Source organism: Mixophyes fleayi, chromosome 6 (assembly GCF_038048845.1).
Source record: "Mixophyes fleayi isolate aMixFle1 chromosome 6, aMixFle1.hap1, whole genome shotgun sequence".
Lineage (NCBI taxonomy): Eukaryota > Metazoa > Chordata > Amphibia > Anura > Limnodynastidae > Mixophyes > Mixophyes fleayi.
Window position 1 is genome coordinate 221794784 of NC_134407.1, and position 19490 is coordinate 221814273.

Below are 19490 nucleotides of genomic sequence, written 5' to 3' on the forward strand. Positions count from 1 at the left end.
TAGAATCCTTTAAGAAATTAATAGTAAATATAATACGTGTTTTTTTTGTCAGTATTACAAATTAACAAACATCTGGGTAAATTGGCTGGAAATAAAAATACCAGTGACCTGAAGACTTTCACCCATGAATTCTTAAGGAGCTTAGTTATGCAATAACAAACATTTTCCTTTGATTTTTGAGGAATTTTATGCCCTCTGTTATAGTGCCTTGGTGGATCGGCTTATATAGTGTCTTTCCTTGGCCGCTTAATCCACTCTCATTAAGAGAACTCAAGAGTACAACTACTGTATTAAGTTACTGATGTGATGATAAAATTTCTCCTTGAAATATTTGGTTGCATGAAGTAGTTCAAGAAGCCACCCAGTTGCTCCCATCAATAGATGGGTTTAGTCATCATTATTCATGATATCTTGCCCCCAAACCCTTCCCTCTCACCTCCCAAGATGAGTATTGATTTTTAGAAATGAACTTTGCATGGAAATTAGTTTTACTCTATATGTTCAGGTTCTTTCGACACTGCTCTGCAAGAACTGGAACATAGGAAAATCAGGGAAAATGTACTAATGAAAAACAAATTAGAAGTCATTATTTTACGTGTCTTAAATTTTTTTTATTATTATCTCCAACAGATTTTATTCATACCATAAATACACCTGGAGTATTTCACAGACTGCTTTCTACATCAAATTGTATAAAGGGAGAGAATATACAATATGCATCTCCTCATATTAAGAAGGAATCCGTCTTATGTGAAGCCGATCTCTCCACTGTCGATGACATTTATACTTCCACAGATCATACACAATATCCATCTACTCATTTTAAGGAGGAATCAGTCTCATGTGATGGAGGAAACCTCACAGACCCTGAAATTTATGCACCCATAGATGCTTTACAATATTCATCTACTCATATTAAGGAGGAATCAGTCTCATGTGAAGGAGAAAATCTCACAAACACTGACTTTTATACATATATGGATCATACACAATATCCATCTATTCATATTAAGGAGGAATCGGTTGCATGTGATGGAGGAAACCTTACAGACACTGACATTTATACACCCACAGATGATACACAATATACATTTACGCATATTAAGGAGGAATCGGTCTCATGTGAAGGAGGAAACTTCACAGATCATACACAATATACATCTACTCATATTAAGAAGGAATCGGTCTCATGTGAAGGAGGAAACCTCACAGATCATACACAATATACATCTACTCATATTAAGGAGGAATCGGTCTCATGTGAAGGAGGAAACCTCACAGACACTGACATTTATACACCCACAGATCATACACAATATACATCTATTCATATTAAGGAGGAATCGGTCTCGTGTGAAGGAGGAAAGCTCACAGACACTGACATTTATACACCCACAGATCATACACAATATATATTTACTCATATTAAGGAGGAATCAGTCTCAGGTGAAGGAGGAAACCTCACAGGCACTGACATTTATACACCCACAGATCATACACAATATACATCTACTCATATTAAGGAGGAATCAGTCTCAGGTGAAGGAAATCTCACTGACATTAACACACCTGCAGATCATATAGAGACACAACATACGAATATTCCCAAATGCCAAAGTTTTGAATTTGGCACTGTTCACACAAGGCAAGATAAAGATGCAGTGCCCCTCAGGTTTAACTGCTCCAAGTGTGAGAAAAGTTTTACAAAATATGCAGCTCTTGTTGAACACCAAAGAGTGCACAAACGAATGATACTAACATGCTCTGAATGTGGGAAACATTGTTCTTATAAATCACAGCTTGAAGAACACCAGAGAACTCACACAGGAGAGAAACCATTTACGTGCCTGCATTGCGGGAGAGGTTTTGTGAACAAATCAAATCTTAACAACCATGAGAGAAGTCACACAGGAGAGAACTTGTTTGCCTGTTCTGAATGTGGAAAAACCTTCACAAGGAAATCAAATCTTAAAAATCATCAGCTAACCCACACAGGAGAGAAGCCATTTTCCTGCTCGGAATGTGGGAAATGTTTTACGTGGCAATCTAAACTTGTTTTACATCAACGGGTCCACACGGGAGAAAGACCATTCGAGTGTGCAGTATGTGGGAAAGGTTTTAAGATTAAATCAGATCTTAATAAACATCAAAGAACACATAAAGCAGAGAAACCTGTTCCCTCTATAGCTTAACAAAACACGCTTTCTAAAATGAATTTTCCGTGCACTGCAGACTTACACATGTAGATATGACATGTCGTACTATATGGTGGTTGAGCTGTACATTCGTGATAGAATCTGCTTTTTACTAAATACTTAGTTCTTTAAGAGAAAAGGAAAATGCTGACTGTTGGGAGACACCGATATCTGAACCATAAGACTCGGCAGCCTTTTGAACGACAAGGGCAAAAAGATATATAATTTTTTTTGTTTGGTCCGAAAACACTAGTTTTGCACAATAAATGTAAACTAGGTGTGTAAAGCTTGTTGGTGATCAGAGATGGAGAAAGCCTTAGTTTCATCAAAGATGAAAAACAAATTATGTTGCATTGTTAAGTCCTGTAAAGTTTAACAAAGAACATCCAGCAAAACCATTCAAAGGCAGCTTCAGATGAGATCAGTAAATCTGGGCCTACCCTCCACTCAACCCAAGTGACGGGATATGATTATGGCCACACGTGGGAGGCCAAATTGAATGAAATCCAGCCATTTGGTGCTTGGGTCAAGCTTGGTAAGATCCGGGTTCACTGATGCCTTTTAGGGAGGTTGTACGATGAGCATTTTTCAACCAACTTTAATATTATGCTCACTATTTGCCAATCTTAACTTTAAAGAGGAATTATGGTTCAGAATAGTGAAATCTTAAGAGAATCATAAATGAATTCCAGGCTCTTGTAAGCAAAAAACGTTTTGTTCCCCCCATCCTAAATAAATAACTTTACATCATGTTGCGAATGTAAAATAGTTTTTCTTTATTGGCTGTATGTATATTTAAATTAGTACTATTATCTACACTTATATCACATTTCACGCAAGGGGGGGTTCTGGGTCTCCAGAAACCCCTCTCCTCCGCTAAAGAAGTGCCCCTGTACTATCCGGCAGCCGCGGTGCTGTCAAAGAAGCGTCCGCAGCGGTGCTGTATACAATACAGCACTGACGCGGACGCTTCTTTGACAGCGCCGCAGCTGCCGGATAGTGCAGAGCTGTCGCTTTTTTTTCTTTCTTTTCTTTTTTTGGGGGGGGGGGGGGGGAATCCTTAAAAATCCTGCATGCACCCTTGCATCTCTGGAGCATTGACAGGTAGATGTACAATAGAGCTAAATCTGTTGATAGTTACTCTTATTGTTTATCACATGGCAGTTGAGGGGTCAATTTGAGAAGTTTACCAGTTACGAAGGTAAAGAAATGGCAGATGCGTGAAAGGAGGACGATAAGTTTGTTTCGGTCGGTACCATATTAAAACAAGGGAACAGTACAGGATCCATTTATAAAAGCAATAACATGCGGACCAGAATGACCTCCTCATGAAAGTGATATTGAGAAAAGATTTATTGAAAAATGCTAAGAGGTCAAAAATAAATGACTTTACTGGATAATTGTGACAGGTTTCTGCACTGGTCAAAGCGTTCCCCCCCAATATCATTGTTATGTTTATCCTGCTGCGCCTCTTCTGTATTTTTTGCAACTTGTGACTGGGCGACTGATGTGCCAATGTACTTTACAAAGCATTGTACATTGTCCATGCCCGCATACTTAAATTTCCTCCTTAACAGCACCGATAACAGCGTCGCGGTCAGCAGTGACGTAATTAAGTCGCGGCGGCTTCTTCGCTATTGCTTCCAGTCGCTTGGCACATCAGTCATCCTGAAGCCTCGTTGGAAAGGAGCCCTTCAGTGTGAAGACGTTGGGGTAAGTGTTGTCAAGGAAGTCAGCAGTGACATGCTGACAACCACCACATGGTCCTATCTAACATAACAGGACACAGGCTGCCTCTCATAGACCTGTCACGAGCCGCGGCGGTACTCACAGCCGCCGTGGCTCGCTTCTGGCTCCCCTTGGCGTCCCGGCCGTCACCTTGACGACCGGGACGTCATTTCCTATTCCTGCCCGGCCATCACCAGGGCAACGGCCGGACGCCTCTACTATAGCGCTGCGTCCCGGCGGTAGGCGGGCGCATGCGCATGACAGGCAGCCTGTGGGCTGATTAATTAGAGGTCTGATTTACAGGCATTAGCCTGCATCTGTGTATTTCAGGGACAAGCCCTGATTGGCCCTGCTCTGTATGAGCAATTAGCCTGCAGCAGTGTATCCTACTCCTGATTGGTCTGTATTTGTATTTAAGGCAATGAGGTCTGCTGCCTCATTGCCGGTTATAGTCTCTGTATCCAGTCTGCTGTACCTGCTCTCTGCCCTGTTCCTGTCTATTGGACTTGCTGTTGTTTACCCATGTATGACCCTTGGCTTGGATTTGGACTTTGCTTGTGAATCTCGTGACCCTGACCTCTGGCTTGAATACCGACCTCCCTGTCTGCTTGTGACCCTTGACCTCAGCTTGTATACTGCTACTGTTGTCTGCTGCCGGCCCCTGACCTCTGCTTGGATTCCACGCCGCTTGCTTGGGTTCTCCACAGCCGGTACACACTTCACGACCCTCTGTCAGTCTGCAGCCCAGTCTGTCTCCACCATCAGGGGCTCCAGTGAACACCTGACTGGCAGAGTAGATTCCGGGGTGTGTTGTGCCGGCTGGAGGGGTTCCTAACAGACCTTTTATATTTTTTCCAATCTTTTTAGTTCACTGTTCCTGCTTCCCCCACTCTTTCATGTATCCCCTTTAAACAGTTTCTTTCCTAAAGTGGTGTCAGTAGAACAACCAATTTTGTTTACCAGACTATCATTCGACTTTCATTGTATGGTTTTGGCACACTGTTCTATATATTTTGCAAAGAAACATTTATTGTTGTAAAAAAGATTAGTATTCAGTCCAAGAATGCCAGTCTCTTAGGAATGCAGACCATTTATCAAAGATATTTTATTTCATCCTCCATCGTATAAGTCGCCACCGAGCATAGCAACACCCGATGAAGAAAGCAGCTAATATTTTATTATGGTACGAGGAGCTGCACTAACTATAAAGGTGAACTGTTTGTGTACAGTGTTCCATACACTTGTCCTGAAACTATTCCCAGATGTGGAGATGCTGAGTCTGATTTTTAATGGCAGAACATTCCCATGTTTCTTGAATTCTTCTTGAGGTTCTCTTAAGATAAACAAGTGGTTTGTAATGTTGTACTTTTATAGCTATAGAAGAATACACTTAATTTATCTTAGTTCAGATATGTAGCCGTTTAGAGTCCACCTTGGCATGAATTTTAGGTAAAATTGTCTTTTGTCCATTCTCGATGTAAAGGTCCTAGGTGTCAATAAAATGTTCACATTAAGCCTATTTTATGATCATTTTACATGACCGTTATCTTTCACTTCTATGAATCTTTTTTTGACATTACAATGACATCTGCATTATTGTGTCTGGTTGTTATTTGTAGAATTTTAGCACGGATGCTGTCACAATTCAGTTTCATTTCGTAACATAAACTCTCTTCTCACAGCTAAGTTTTGCTGTAGGCTCTTCCTGCTCTCGGCACTTCAAGATTCTCGATGGAGTTACTGTACATGAGTTCGCCTATTGGTGATTGTAAAGTGAGGCTACTGATAGACTGCTGTTTCCTGTCATTACTTCTAGAGTCTTGCATGTACAATAAAATGACGGGGCTTTCTTATCACTTAATACATGATTGTTTTATAGATTTACTAATACTTCAATGGTAGGCAGAAGAGGCTGCACGAAGATCACTGAAACCTACACAGGATATATATCGGATGATGCTACAGATGATCAACATAATAAATAAAGACAGAAATCGCAAGGCAGAAAAGATATTAAATCTCTCAATGAAGCTCATCTACCTGCTGACTAATAAAATAGGGACATGTCTGGAGAAGTGAGGGCTTCTGGGAATATCACAGTGACAACACTTTTAATAAAACGGACATGACTAGAGAAGTGAGGGATTCTGGGAATGATCCAGTGATATTACTCTTATTTCTAGTAATAAAACAGGGACATGACTGGAGAGGTGAGGGAGTCTGGAAAGGACACAGTGGCATCACTCTTATCTCTAGTAATAAAACGGAGATGTTAGGAATCTTACCTTTTCTTCGCCGATCCCCGTCGCACAGCACTTCCAGGTAGTCCCGACGGCGGTCACATGACCCAGGGGCGGGGAATTCAAATTTCTATTTCATGCTTTTCTGACACACTAACTGTGTCAGAGCAATGTGGTACCCCCGCGCCTGGCTTTCTCTCCTCGTTCCTGCTCCCTCTGTGTACTCCCTTGTGTTTTTGGCTACTCCAGTGTACCGACCTGACTTTTGTCCTCTGGCTACTCTTTGGCTCATCCCTGGCACTGCTGACCCGGCTGACTCCTGTGTACCGACCCGGCTAATGTCCTCTGGCTACTCTCTGTCTCATCCCTGGCACTGCTGACCCGGCTGACTCCTGTGTACCGACCCGGCTAATGTCCTCTGGCTACTCTCTGTCTCATCCCTGGCACTGCTGACCCGGCTGACTCCTGTGTACCGACCCGGCTAATGTCCTCTGGCTACTCTCTGTCTCATCCCTGGCACTGCTGACCCGGCTGACTCCTGTGTACCGACCCGGCTAATGTCCTCTGGCTACTCTCTGTCTCATCCCTGGCACTGCTGACCCGGCTGACTCCTGTGTACCGACCCGGCTAATGTCCTCTGGCTACTCTCTGTCTCATCCCTGGCACTGCTGACCCGGCTGACTCCTGTGTACCGACCCGGCTAATGTCCTCTGGCTACTCTCTGTCTCATCCCTGGCACTGCTGACCCGGCTGACTCCTGTGTACCGACCCGGCTAATGTCCTCTGGCTACTCTCTGTCTCATCCCTGGCACTGCTGACCCGGCTGACTCCTGTGTACCGACCCGGCTATGCCTTCGGACTCACCACCTTACTCTCCCAGCACTGGGGATCTGGAATCTCGCTACATTCTCCAGGAAATCACAGTTAGTGCAGTTACTTTCTGCTATTTATCCTGCTTGCTCTGCCCTATCTTGCCTGTCCATCTCATAGAGCCCTATCCTTACGTCAGTAGGCTAACCTGGGGGCCGCGACCTGCGGTTCTCCGGCAGTGAAAACCATCCTGCCTTGCTGCGGTTCTTGGAGACCGGGAGGGACGTTAGACTCCGCCCCCTGGGAAGGCCGGCGCTAATACTGACTTAAGGTAAATCCTAGTAATTGTAACGAGATAACTGGAGAGGTGAGGGATTCTGGGAATGTCACAATGACATCACTTTATCTCTAGTAATAAAATGGACATGAGAGGTGAGGGAGTCTGGGAATGTCACAGTGACATCACTTTTAGCTCTTGTAATAAAATGGGGACATAACTGGAGAGGTGAGGGATTCTGGGAATGTGGCATGTACTTTACACGCGTTTCATTCGGTGATTTGGACTTTCTCAAGGATAAAGTGCCATGTACAGATGGGGCTATAAAAACCTAGTCCCCATTCCTGATTGGATAAATCTTTATTGATAACAAAATTATTTAAAAATGATCCGTGCCTGCATTATGTTTTAAGGTGCAGAAAGTTAGTTGCCCAACATTTTTTGCTTAACATCAACGGTGTACAGGAATATATAAAACTTTTCAAATTGCTACAGAATCTTGATAGGATTCCGGGGTAAAGTACCGTCATGGCAGCAGATATGGTGGATAAATGTTTTTTCACAGGTGGATTTCAAGGTCTTGGCTACTAATGTGTGAGTTCTATTGGCAAATCAGTAATACAGCTGCTCGTGCCAAAGGAAGGACTTGTTAGATGTGGGAGAGAGGACTTCGCTGAGCTTATTCTGAGCAGCCCGGATGTGTGACAGCTGGTCATTAAAGAGAATTTTGAGTTTATTAGTCAGGTCTGTTATAGTGTGACATAGGTAGCCCACTGACATGCCATTTTAATTAATAGGCCACTGATCACTGCTCTCTGAGTGTTCTGGAGGCTTGATTTGGTCCCATCAGGGATACAATTTACACCTGCCCTCACCTTATCTCAGTCATGAAATGAAACCTCATCAGGTTTATGGTCAGACCACACGACAACCTCACATCTGGCAACTATAAGGAGATAAAAAGAAGTCTGTCTACAAAGAAGAATGTCAGTGTTGGAGAATGTGTGTTGTGTGTTAGAAAAAAAGGCGTAATCTTAATCATAAGAGGAAGAGTATGCCAGATATCTGCTAAAGAAGGTTTTGTCAGGTGAGATAAAAGATATTTAGAGCCACCAGAAAGTTCCCAAAGGTGATGGGACCACAAAACATCTCTAGATTTTCTCAAGATTATTATTCAAAAAGCTATTGAAGTTTGCGCCCTCAATCGTCCTGTCCACTCTACCCTTCTCTAGATCATTGAAAAAGATGTTGAAGAATGTTTTCTTGGGGGCATACAGTGACTTGATAACTCTGGAGGTGGCCGATACAAATAATATATTTCGTATCAGTACTTATTATTGGAGACATGGGAAAAATTCACATATCGGTTATAGCAACTTTCTTACTCTTGGAGAATTAGACAGTATGCAGGGAAATGCCTAAGTAACAAATCGGGTTAGGTTATTGGGGGTGCAGGCAGAGGAGGTTTTTGTTACATTCATGAGATTGTGTGGTATGCAGAGTAAGTGAAGAGGCTGATGTCCCTGTGACTATCCTGGTCCCCGTATCATATCAACAGCTACATCACAATCAGTTACGTTGTTCTGTGCCCCCTTGTGTGAATTTGTCTATATTTCTTGTTCACTGTTGCTGATTTCTCAAGTAGTGTTAGTCTACAAAGTAATGTTTTCAGTCATAAAACCGGAAGACAGCCAGTGTTCCGACTGTGTTTTTTGCAGAAGGGAAGCTATGTTGATCTTTCACTTTACCTAAAAATAGGTAGTTGCTGACACATAGTGTTCCAAGGGATGGATGTCTGGGCATCCTGCTAAAGATATTGGTATCCATAGATATGTCTGTTTTTTCCATGTATTCTCTGAACAGTGAGTTACACAGTTATTTAAGGATTTGCTGCATGGATCTGGGAGTTACCGAACTACTGCTGCTACCCGAGGCTACCTCAGATCCTGGACAATATAAGTTCTTTGCTAGTTCAAGGCTTGTCCTGTTCTGTGGCATCATTCAGAGCAATATAAGTCAATGCATGTCAGCAACAGGAGGTCAACCAGACAGGAACAAATTTGCTGCATAGCTCCTGAATTGTTCCCGATTCTGTTCTCCATATCCCAGTTCTTGATTTGGCGGGCTTTGAAATTTGTTCTGTCCTGTTGCTGACATGCATTGACTTATATTGCTCTGAATGATGCCTGTTCCCCCTCTGGGCCTTTTTATATTTTGCAAATCTATGTCATCTGCTTTAATTTCGGACTGCAAAATATAGGAGAGCAGGACCTTCAGAGGTATAAGGGTGGCCACTGAATTGTAGTAAAATTAGACCATAGTTAAGTACCACTGTGGTTAAACCTAACATAACAATCTCAAAAACTAAAAACTACATTTTACTTTTTGGGTGATTTCCTTTAAAGGGTTTTCCACCTTCAAATGACTTTAATATATTGACTTCACCCTGCCATGTTTACTAAATACCTAGCTTCCTTTTGTGCTTATTAGTAAAGTATTAAGTTGTTTATTTTCATTGCCTTGGGAAGTGAGTCACTGACTCAAATGAAATACGGCTCTTGATTGATTACGCATCTCGACCACCAAGCCAGTAGCTGGCTGTCGTTTGATGTCCTCCTTACCTTTAGCTTTTGTCTAAGATTTTTCTTTTCTTCTCTTTAAATAATAATTGAGATGAGCAGGTTTCCAAAATATAATATTTCTATTCTTTATTAAAAGATATTATGTATAGATACATCCATTACTGGACAAAGCAGACATACGCCCAGGGTCTCAAATGCCAATTGACAATCTATATTTGATTAAGTCATTCTTTTATAAAAAAAATGTTACTTATCATTACTTAAAACACACCTTCCCAGCTTACATCACTGCTGACACGCTAAGTCTTTATCATTATTCTTCATTAAAGTGACATGTTCTTGGAGGGGTCTTTTGGAAGGGTCTTCTTGACCTTATTTGGATCAAATATTTCCTTTGGCCTTATATTGTGACATGAAAATCATGTGACCCTTATAGAACTTGTTCTCTGTATTGTGCAATAGGTGTTTTCCGTTCTCTTAAAAGCACAGACACATAAAATTCAAGTTCATTCGTTCACTCTCTTGAACTAATTGGTAATGTAGGGTTTTTGTTAATTATTACTTCGAAACTTTTCAGCAGAGGTTCCAACATCTCTTCTTCAGAGGGAACTACTCACTGTTATACTGGGCTGAGGGTGGAATTGTGTGACCCATCTCACCACTAAACCCTATTAATGCCAAAGAGCAGCATACTACTGTGTACAAAAGAGTCAAACCAAATGCATTACAATAGTGATGTCATCAGGGGTTTTCCTGGCTGAAGGGAGACTCAGAGTAGATCTGGATCAGGTCTCTTCTGTATATCTTCTGCATATTAGTTCTAACTAAACTGTTATAACCTGAATATTAGATCCATCGACTTGTGCTATTACAACAATGAGATCTTCCCTGGGTATAAAAAAATCTATTAATAACAATATACAAAATTTGACCACAAAACAAATTACAATCTATTTTTGGTAAACCTTGAATAAATAATGCACATTAAGTGATGCTATACTCAAGAGTACAAGCCAATAAAAATGTTGGTTTGCTGTAATTGGTAAATGTAATAGGGAATGTTCATATTCCACTTATGTAGGAGGTGTGGATACTTCACTTGTTATCACAAAGCTCAGCATGGATACCTACCAAGGATACCACATTTACCTAATTTATTTATTGTAAGTATAGAACATGAAAACTGGTATTGGTTACTCATGTGTTAAACACCCCATATAGAAGCTTATATCCTTACCTCCTCCCAGAATCACCACCTCCCTCACCACCAATTACACCACAATGTCATCAGTCTCCCGAACCTGCTGCTTTTATCATCATCAGCAGCAGCTATTTATATAGCGCCACTAATTCCGCAGCGCTGTACAGAGAACTCACATCAGTTCCTGCGCCATTGGAGCTTACAGTCTAAATTCCCTAACACACACACACAGAGAGAGACTAGGGTCAATTTTGATAGCAGCCAATTAAGCTACTAGTATTTTTTTGGAGTGTGGGAGGAAACAGGAGCACCCGGAGAAAACCCACGCAAAGACGGGGAGAACATACAAACCACACAGATAAGGCCATGGTCGGGAATCAAACTCATGACCCCAGTGCTGTGAGGCAGAAGTGCTAACCAATAAGCCACCGTACTTTGGTGCCAGATTTGAGTCTGTCCTCTTCTTTATTCCTCACATCCAGTCTCTCTTCCAGTCCTCTAGCCTTCACCTTAGAAATATTGTCAAAATATGCCCTATTCTTACCCAAGATGCGATCAAACCTCTTATCCACTCGTCATTTCTCACCTTGACTACTGCAACCTCTGGACGCAACATTTTATGCTACTATCAGGATCTTAGTTAAGCAGTCCCATCAATCAATCCACATAGGCTTTGGGGCATTTCTGCTATCAAGCAAAGGGAGAATTTCGAAAATATGTTAGATGCAGCAGAATTCATCCTAAAACTTCATCCCTCCTCTGTATCGCTCCAATTCTTCTCTGCAGTCAATGCACTTTTCTTGCATGGCAGGCGGAAGCTTATGTTGCGGCGAAATAGCACATACCCCTCTTTAAATCAAAAAGGGCGGATTATGAAAATATTTGGGACCATATGTATAACAGTGCTACAGTTGAGAAATGTGGTTTTGCTAAGCAAACGCCATCTTGTTGCCTTATAGCTATTTTGTTCTCTTATAGCTTAAAGACAGATTAGATACGAGCTAGCTTGTAGAAGTTATTCATTGTTTGCAAGAAACTATCCCCATAACCTTGAATATGGCAGAACAGGAGATAAAACAACTCGCCCCTGGGGAGTATTCCTGTGTGAAAATGAGAGAATGTAGCAAGATCTGTTTAAAGGAAGCATGAGTGGTTAAAATTGGGGAGTAGTTTTCTGTAATACGTGATTTTGTGCTATATAGATATGGACTTGTAACTAATAAAGCAGAACTAATTGTACACGCAAACCATGCAGTGTATTTAATTCTCTCCAGCTGATGAGCTCATAACTGATAAACTGACACTTACATGTGAATAATATGATTTAGGTTCGACACAGTCCTTAAGATTTTTTGAGGAAAGGTCTCCTAATCTTAGTAGTAAAGGGATCATTACTTTAGGTTTATATACTGTTAATAATTTATCATAATACTAAAGCAAGTGGCAAATTCAGGACACAGTATGGACCACCTTCCTAACACAGACATACATAAATCACAACATACCTCCAAACACAGGCACACCATTACACCACAGACCTTTCTAACATTCCGGTTCAGTGTTCCCAAACCTCTCCCATATCCTGCTCCTCACTCCCACAGCTATTTCCTCTGACCTGTCTCAACACCTGGTGCTACATTGCTCGCAATATCTGAACTGGCTCTTATTGTGCCAACCTGTCCACCTGTACCCACACCCTATTTTAAGGTGCAGCTTGGTTCAAGTCATGTCCTAATCTGCCATCACACCAACTACTAATCCTCCTTCTTCTCTCCAGGAGGTCAGGAAGACTCATTTATCTGTTTCTCTTGGGCCTACTTAGTAGGTGGGCTTAAGTAACAGTCTAAATTAATATAACTACCACTGCCAAGGTACTACCATACTCCCTTTATACCAACTAAACACAAATTCTATCATTTTCCCACTGAAATGTGAGTAGGGTAGTTAAACAACCAAGGTAATAACACTAATTTAGGCAGTGGCTTGGCATACATGTGTGCAACTTGGGTAGGACATGGTATAAATAAGGATCTGAACCTCGGCTGCAGGGTGTGACCGTTCAAATGAGTATTCCCCTAAAAGCCATACTTTGAGGATTTAATACATCTGCTTCTACCTCTATCTAACTAGAAATCACCCACATCAGTGCTGCAACACCTCTACTGGGGTTTAGAACTGGTGATTTATTCATTTAGAACACAAGTATGGAATGGAGTGAACCATGACCAGTTGGATGGGGAGGAAGTAACTAATAACCATTTAATATTATTGGCCAATACTTTCCCCATATGTTCAAACACTTGGAATAAACAACTTGGAAATAAAGATAAACTTTGCAAACGATAAAAGGAGACCAACACCTTGGAAAATGATTTGGAATTTTATTAGTCACTTCAAGACAAACATGGAAATGTCTTCTAAGCATTAACAAGAGTTATGTCAAATTTCCACTTCTTTTATTGTACAGCGGATCAAACCTTATTCAACTGATGGAGATTCTTCTCTCAATGTGTTATTACATGATTATCTAATTTATTTCTTTTTGAAAAACATTTCCCACATTCAGAGCATGAATACGGTTTCCTTACGTGCATTCTCTGATGTTTGATAAGATTTGATCTGGTCATAAAACTTTTCCCGCATTTGGGACAGCCAAACGGTCTCTCTCCCGTGTGGCTTCTCTGATGTGACACCAGGTTTTCTTTAGAGCTAAAACATTTCCCACACTCAGAGCACACACATGGCTTCTCTCCCGTGTGACTTTTGTGATGCCTAATAAGGCTAAATTTAGTGGTAAAAGACTGTGCACATTCAGAACATGAAAATGGCTTCTCTCCTGTGTGAATTAACAGGTGGCAATTAAGACTTGACTTACTGGTAAAACATTTCCCACATTCAGAGCAAACAAATGGTTTCTCCCCTGTGTGGATTCTCGCATGTGTAACAAGTTCTGATCGTAGCTTATAACATTTCCCACATTCAGAACATGGATACTGTCTCCCTTCCGTATGAATTATTTGATGTACTTTTAGACTCACTTTCCTGAAAAAAACATTTCCCACATTCAGAGCATATGAAAAGTTTTTCCCCAGTATGCATTCTTTGGTGAGAAATCAGACTTGACTTTGAACTAAAACATTTCCCACATTCAGAGCAAGTATATAGTTTTCCTCTTGAGTGAATTATCTTATGATTACTAAGATTTGACAATTTCTTAAAGCATTGTCCACATTTGGAACATGTGAATGGGGCAACTGTCATATGGATTCGCTGATGAGCAACAAGACTTACTTTTGAGTGGTAACACTTCTCACATTTTGAGCAAGTGTACAGTTTATCTCTGCTGGGAATTCTCTGATGTAAAACAAGAGCTGGTTTTGTGTCAAAACATTTCCTACATTCAGAGCATGAAAAGGGTTTTACTCCTGTGTGTATTATCTCGTGTTTAATAAGGTTTGATTGAAAGAGAAAATGTTCTCCGCATTTAGAACATAAAAAATGGTTGTCTCTGTTATGAATCCTCTGGTGTTTAATAAGACTTGCACTGCTGGTAAAACTTTTCTCGCATTGTGAACATGAAAATGGCTTCTCTCTTCTGTGACTTCTCTGGTGAGCAGCAAGAATGGACTTTTGTAGTATAACATTTGCCACATTCAGAGCAAGAAAATGGCCTCACTCCTGTGTGACTTTTCTGGTGTAGAACAAGCCTTGATCTTAAACGGAAACATTTCCCACATTCAGAGCAAGAAAATGGTTTTTCTCCGGTATGTATTCGTTGATGCAAAATTAACCTTGATTTGAAAGGGAATTGTTTCCCACATTCAAAACAAGTGAGTTCCTTTACAGTGTGTTTGTCCAAAAGGATAGAAGGATGTGAATTACTAATGAAAGTAATATGATGGTTGCCGCTAATCTCTGTATGATCTGAAAGGTTTCCTTCCTTACACAAGACTGATTCCTCCTTAATATGAGTAGATGTATATTGTGTATGATCTGTGGGTGTATAAATGTCACTGTCTGTGAGGTTTCCTCCATCACATGAGACTGATTCCTCCTTAATATGAGTAGATGTATATTGTGTATGATCTGTGGGTGTATAAATGTCAGTGTCTGTGAGGTTTCCTCCATCACATGAGACCGATTCCTCCTTAATATGAGTAGAGGTATATTGTGTATGATTTGTGGGTGTATAAATGTCAGTGTCTGTGAGGTTTCCTCCATCACATGAGACTGATTCCTCTTTAATATGAGTAGATGTATATTGTGTATGATCTGTGGGTCTATAAATGTCAGTGTCTGTGAGGTTTCCTCCATCACATGAGACTAATTCCTCTTTAATATGAATAGATGTATATTGTGTGTGATCTATGGGTGTACAAATGTTGAGGTCTATAAGGTTTCCCCCTTCACATGGGACTGATTCCCCAGTAATAATTTTGCTGAAGTTCTCTCCATTTAGTTCATGGATTGTGGATAATTTTGTTTTTTTTATGATAATTGACTTTGTTTTGAGCTTCAGCTCTACAATCTGATGAAGAAATAGAACTATAAACTCCTTCAGATGTTATTATGGATACATCTGTCAAGAGAAACAAACACACTTAGTTTTTAGTTTATTTCTGTAAATATCTCTGGTAAAGTGGGATTATTTATTATAAATAATGGAAAACTTTTAAGCTCTAGGAAATCATAGGCAGCCACACAACATTATTCAGGGGCCACAAACACTAGACTTAGTCATATGTTAGCTGTCTAAACATGCATTGGCTTCAAAAAGAGACTGACGTGGTATTGAAACGTTGTTGCTATACAGGAACAAAAGTGTTCCTTTATTTTTGCATGTTCTGAGTGTCATCTAATTTCTGTATGACTGTTGACTCTGGCACCAGATTTCTAATTTTTAAGGAAGAGTTCCTAAATGTTACAATAATTACATATATATGTTCTTATTAAAAATGTTGGCAATATTAGAAGCTTCTAGAGATAAGGTAAAAAACAAATGCAAGACCTTGCTTACCAAGGTGTACGCGAAAAAAACACCTTATTTAGAGTTGATTTTGTGAGATTATTTTCTAGCTGGTCTTTGGACTTGAGTAAGACGAACAATAAATTCTGTATTTATAACTTTTTGGGGCGTATTCAATTGTCAGCATTAACGCTGCAAAACGAGCGCTCGAAAAATAATACCGTTTATATGGTAATATTGCGCGCGAAAAACGTTAATACGGTAGTTTACTCGCGGAATTTCGGCTCGCAGCTCAGGGAGCTGCGAGCTGAAATTCCGCGAGTGATTACCGTATTAACGGTAAGATTTTTTTAACGCTCGTTTTGCAGCGTTAACGCTGACAATTGAATACGCCCCTTATAATGTAAATTTAGATGTGGTGTTGCTGCCATCTACCATTATACAGAATATAATAGTCACATATTGTGTGCTTAGGTAGAGAACTACTGCCATCTACTGTATGTTTTGGTATGGAGTATAATTCTTACATAAGTGGACTTGGCAGAAGTTCCTCTAAAATCTCTCCAGGAGATTTTGAAGTTGTCGATGCCATGGTACCTCTTCTACTAAAGTGTTTTGAATGTTTGAGTGTATCATCAGATGGCTGGACTGGGGTTTCCTGCACCAAGACCTGTACGTTAAGAAGAGCGGATAGCCACATGGCTGGACAATTTGTGCCCTGATCACCCCAAGTAAAAAGGCATCGTGCTGTCCTACTATCTCAGAAGGACCAATATTGTCACAATGTTTTTTTTTTTTAGAGAGGATTTGTTCTATATAAACTTGACCTATATATAGGTCATAAATCATCGCTGCCGGAAAGTACATGGGAGCTTAAAAAAACCTGAGTCATTTGCCAAATTTATTTTATTCCTCAGCTTTATTCTACACCAGTGGGTGTTAGATAAAGCCCCTAGCAAAATTCACAAATATGAAAGGGAATAAACCTCCTCTTACCAGGTGATGTGAGGGTCTGGTGATTCTCCATCATCACATCCTTGTACAGATCCTTGTGTCCTTCTAAATACTCCCCCTCCTCCACAGAGAAATAGACAGTGACATCCTCACACCTTATAGGACCCTGACACACACAATGATACAGCTGTTATCTGGCATTCCTGGCAATATTGTATAATGTCCCATTCCCAGCAGTCACCTCTCCAGTCAGCAGCTGAATGATCTTGTTGGTCAGTTCCAGGATCTTCTGGTCATTGTCTCTCTCATGTATCAGTGACTGAGGTGGAGGCACCGTGATGGGGCTCTGAGTCCTGCTCAATCCTCCTGACACATAAAGATGTCTACTGGGTGTCTCACTATCACCAGTTGTCTTCTTCACTACTGTGCAATCCTGTGTATTGAGAAGAAAAGCTATTAAATAGCACTAGCCATTCCCAACATCCGTCACCAGACCCCTCATTTAATAATGGAGTTAAGAGTAATGTCAATGTGACATTCCCAGAATCCCTCATCTCTCCAGTCAGGAGGAAGATGATCTCCAGGGTAAGATTCAAGATCTCCGAAATGTGACCCAATCTCTTCTCCATTTGTTCTGCTTAAACTAATGACATTACATGTCAGTGATGCTCATTTGACCAATTGTGCTCAATCCATGAGACATAAAGCAATGAAGACAAAGAAATGAAGGAAATGTTACAATTTTTCTATAGTGTTATTGAAGTTAGAAGAGAGAATATTTACAATCTAAGTAATGCTAAACGGGATTGGGCATCAAATGTCCTTTCTCAACACATGGTAAAGAACCCCCTTGAAAGACTGTCCATACCACACTAGTCCCAGAAATAATTCTTTATGTCGCCCCCAGATCCGCTAATTATTTTTCTTGTAATCCCAGTACTGATATCTATTCCTCATAATAACTGCAGCCACAATAATTATTCCTCATATGGTGATTATTCCTTTTATCACCCCAGAGCTTATAATTGCTGCTTGTGTCCCCATAGAGCCAATAATTATGCATCCCCTCAACCCAGGTCTGCTAAATATTCTTTGTTTATCCTCAAACACAGTTATTAATATTTTTAATAACATTTTGCATCAGGCGAGTGTGGTAATCTCCCGAATTCTGCCCACTTCACTAGGAAGTGCCCCAGAATTAGAATTAGAATTAGATCCCAAACACCGCAATTCCCGGTGAATCGCGGCGTTTGGCGGGGCCGAAATGATGCAATTTTGGCCGCCCTGCCCCCCTCACACCCACCTCCACTGGCTGGCTCCCGGAAGAGAGCCGAAGAAAGTAGATAAGTATGCAATAAATGTACTCTTGTACCTAACTGCCTGAGTGACTATACAAACCCTAGAAGGTACTGGGTAGGTTTCCCTGGCATAGTCAGGCACCCCAGGGTGCCAAAAAAAATCCAATTAATTCCATAATTATGTGTAATTAAATGGGACATTAGTCAGGGTTCAATATTAGTGTATCGCACAGGGATCCTAATAACTGACAATTATTATTATTATTATTATTATTATTATTATTATTATTATTATTATTATTATTATCTTTGACTTATAAGGTGCCACAAAGGGTCCGCAGCGCCTTACATTACATATACAGAAAACAGAACCAAGACACAACATGATACACAAATATATACAAACACAGGTGACAGGATAAAGCAAATCAGATAATATCTGACAGATAGTGAAAGGGATGGTAGAAATCAGCAAGAAGAAGGCTGAAGATTAATAAAACAGGGAAAACAGGGCTAGCGAAGCAGCCAAAAGGTACAGAGGGTGAAGGAACTGTAGAATGAGCACACAAGGAAAGAGGGCCCTGCTCATGAGAGCTAACAAGCTAGAGGGAGGGGGAGACACATAAATGGGGGTACTAACTAGGGGAGAGAGCCAGGACAAGAGAGTTAGGAGGACTGATAGAGTTGAATAAAGAAATGAGTCTTAAGGGCACGCTTGAAGCCTTTGAGAGTAGATGCTAACCTGATGGAACGTGGAAGATCGTTCCACAGCTGGGGAGCAGCCCAGGCAAAGTCCTGAAGACAAGAGAGAGAGAGGAGGTGATCAGTGAAGTAGTGAGGCGGTGGTCACAGGCAGAGCGGAGGGAGCGGGTAAGAGTGTAGGTAGATATGAGATTGGAGATGTAGAGAGGGGAAGACAATAAGGGATGGTGTAGCTCTGAATGCATATAATTTAATTGTAAGGAATCGGGATATGGCATCTCAACATTATAGCTGCTCCCAACCCAGTCTCCTGAAGATAATAATTGAAACCCAGTAATGATCCCTTATAATACCACAGGCCCAGTAATTATTCCTCATATCACCTCAATTCCAGTTACCACAGACCTGGTAATAACTCCTTGTATCAAACCAGACTTGGTAATTATACCTCATATAATATCACACCAGGCCTAATAATTATCCCTCATATCACCCTAGACCTGGTAATTATCCCTCATATTAGCCCACACAAGGCAA

At 40.8% G+C, this 19490-nt stretch overlaps 3 protein-coding genes and 1 pseudogene across 3 annotated transcripts in view; 1 reads left to right on the forward strand and 3 right to left on the reverse strand.

The window, feature by feature from the left end:
- LOC142159872 (uncharacterized) overlaps window positions 1–2947 on the forward strand; it is a 52179-nt gene extending 49232 nt beyond the window's left edge. The window contains exon 3 of the mRNA XM_075214715.1: window positions 631–2947. Within this exon, the coding sequence (XP_075070816.1) occupies window positions 631–2192 (1562 nt within the window). The 3' untranslated portion in view covers window positions 2193–2947. The remainder of the gene's footprint in view (window positions 1–630) is intronic.
- The window catches only part of LOC142159945 (uncharacterized), a 51061-nt gene extending 32014 nt beyond the window's left edge, over window positions 1–19047 (reverse strand). Inside the window, exons 1-2 of the mRNA XM_075214845.1 lie at window positions 18994–19047; window positions 17195–17386 (exon numbers count right to left, since the gene is read on the reverse strand). The gene's annotated coding sequence lies outside the window, so the exon portion shown is untranslated. The remainder of the gene's footprint in view (window positions 1–17194; window positions 17387–18993) is intronic.
- On the reverse strand, window positions 13538–14367 carry LOC142160647 (uncharacterized; annotated as a pseudogene).
- On the reverse strand, window positions 14464–15597 carry LOC142160648 (uncharacterized; the record flags this gene model as incomplete). Its single annotated transcript, XM_075215509.1, has 1 exon — window positions 14464–15597. A coding segment is annotated over one exon (1035 nt), but the record flags the coding sequence as incomplete, so codon positions are not given.
- Window positions 19048–19490: the final 443 nt, after the last annotated feature.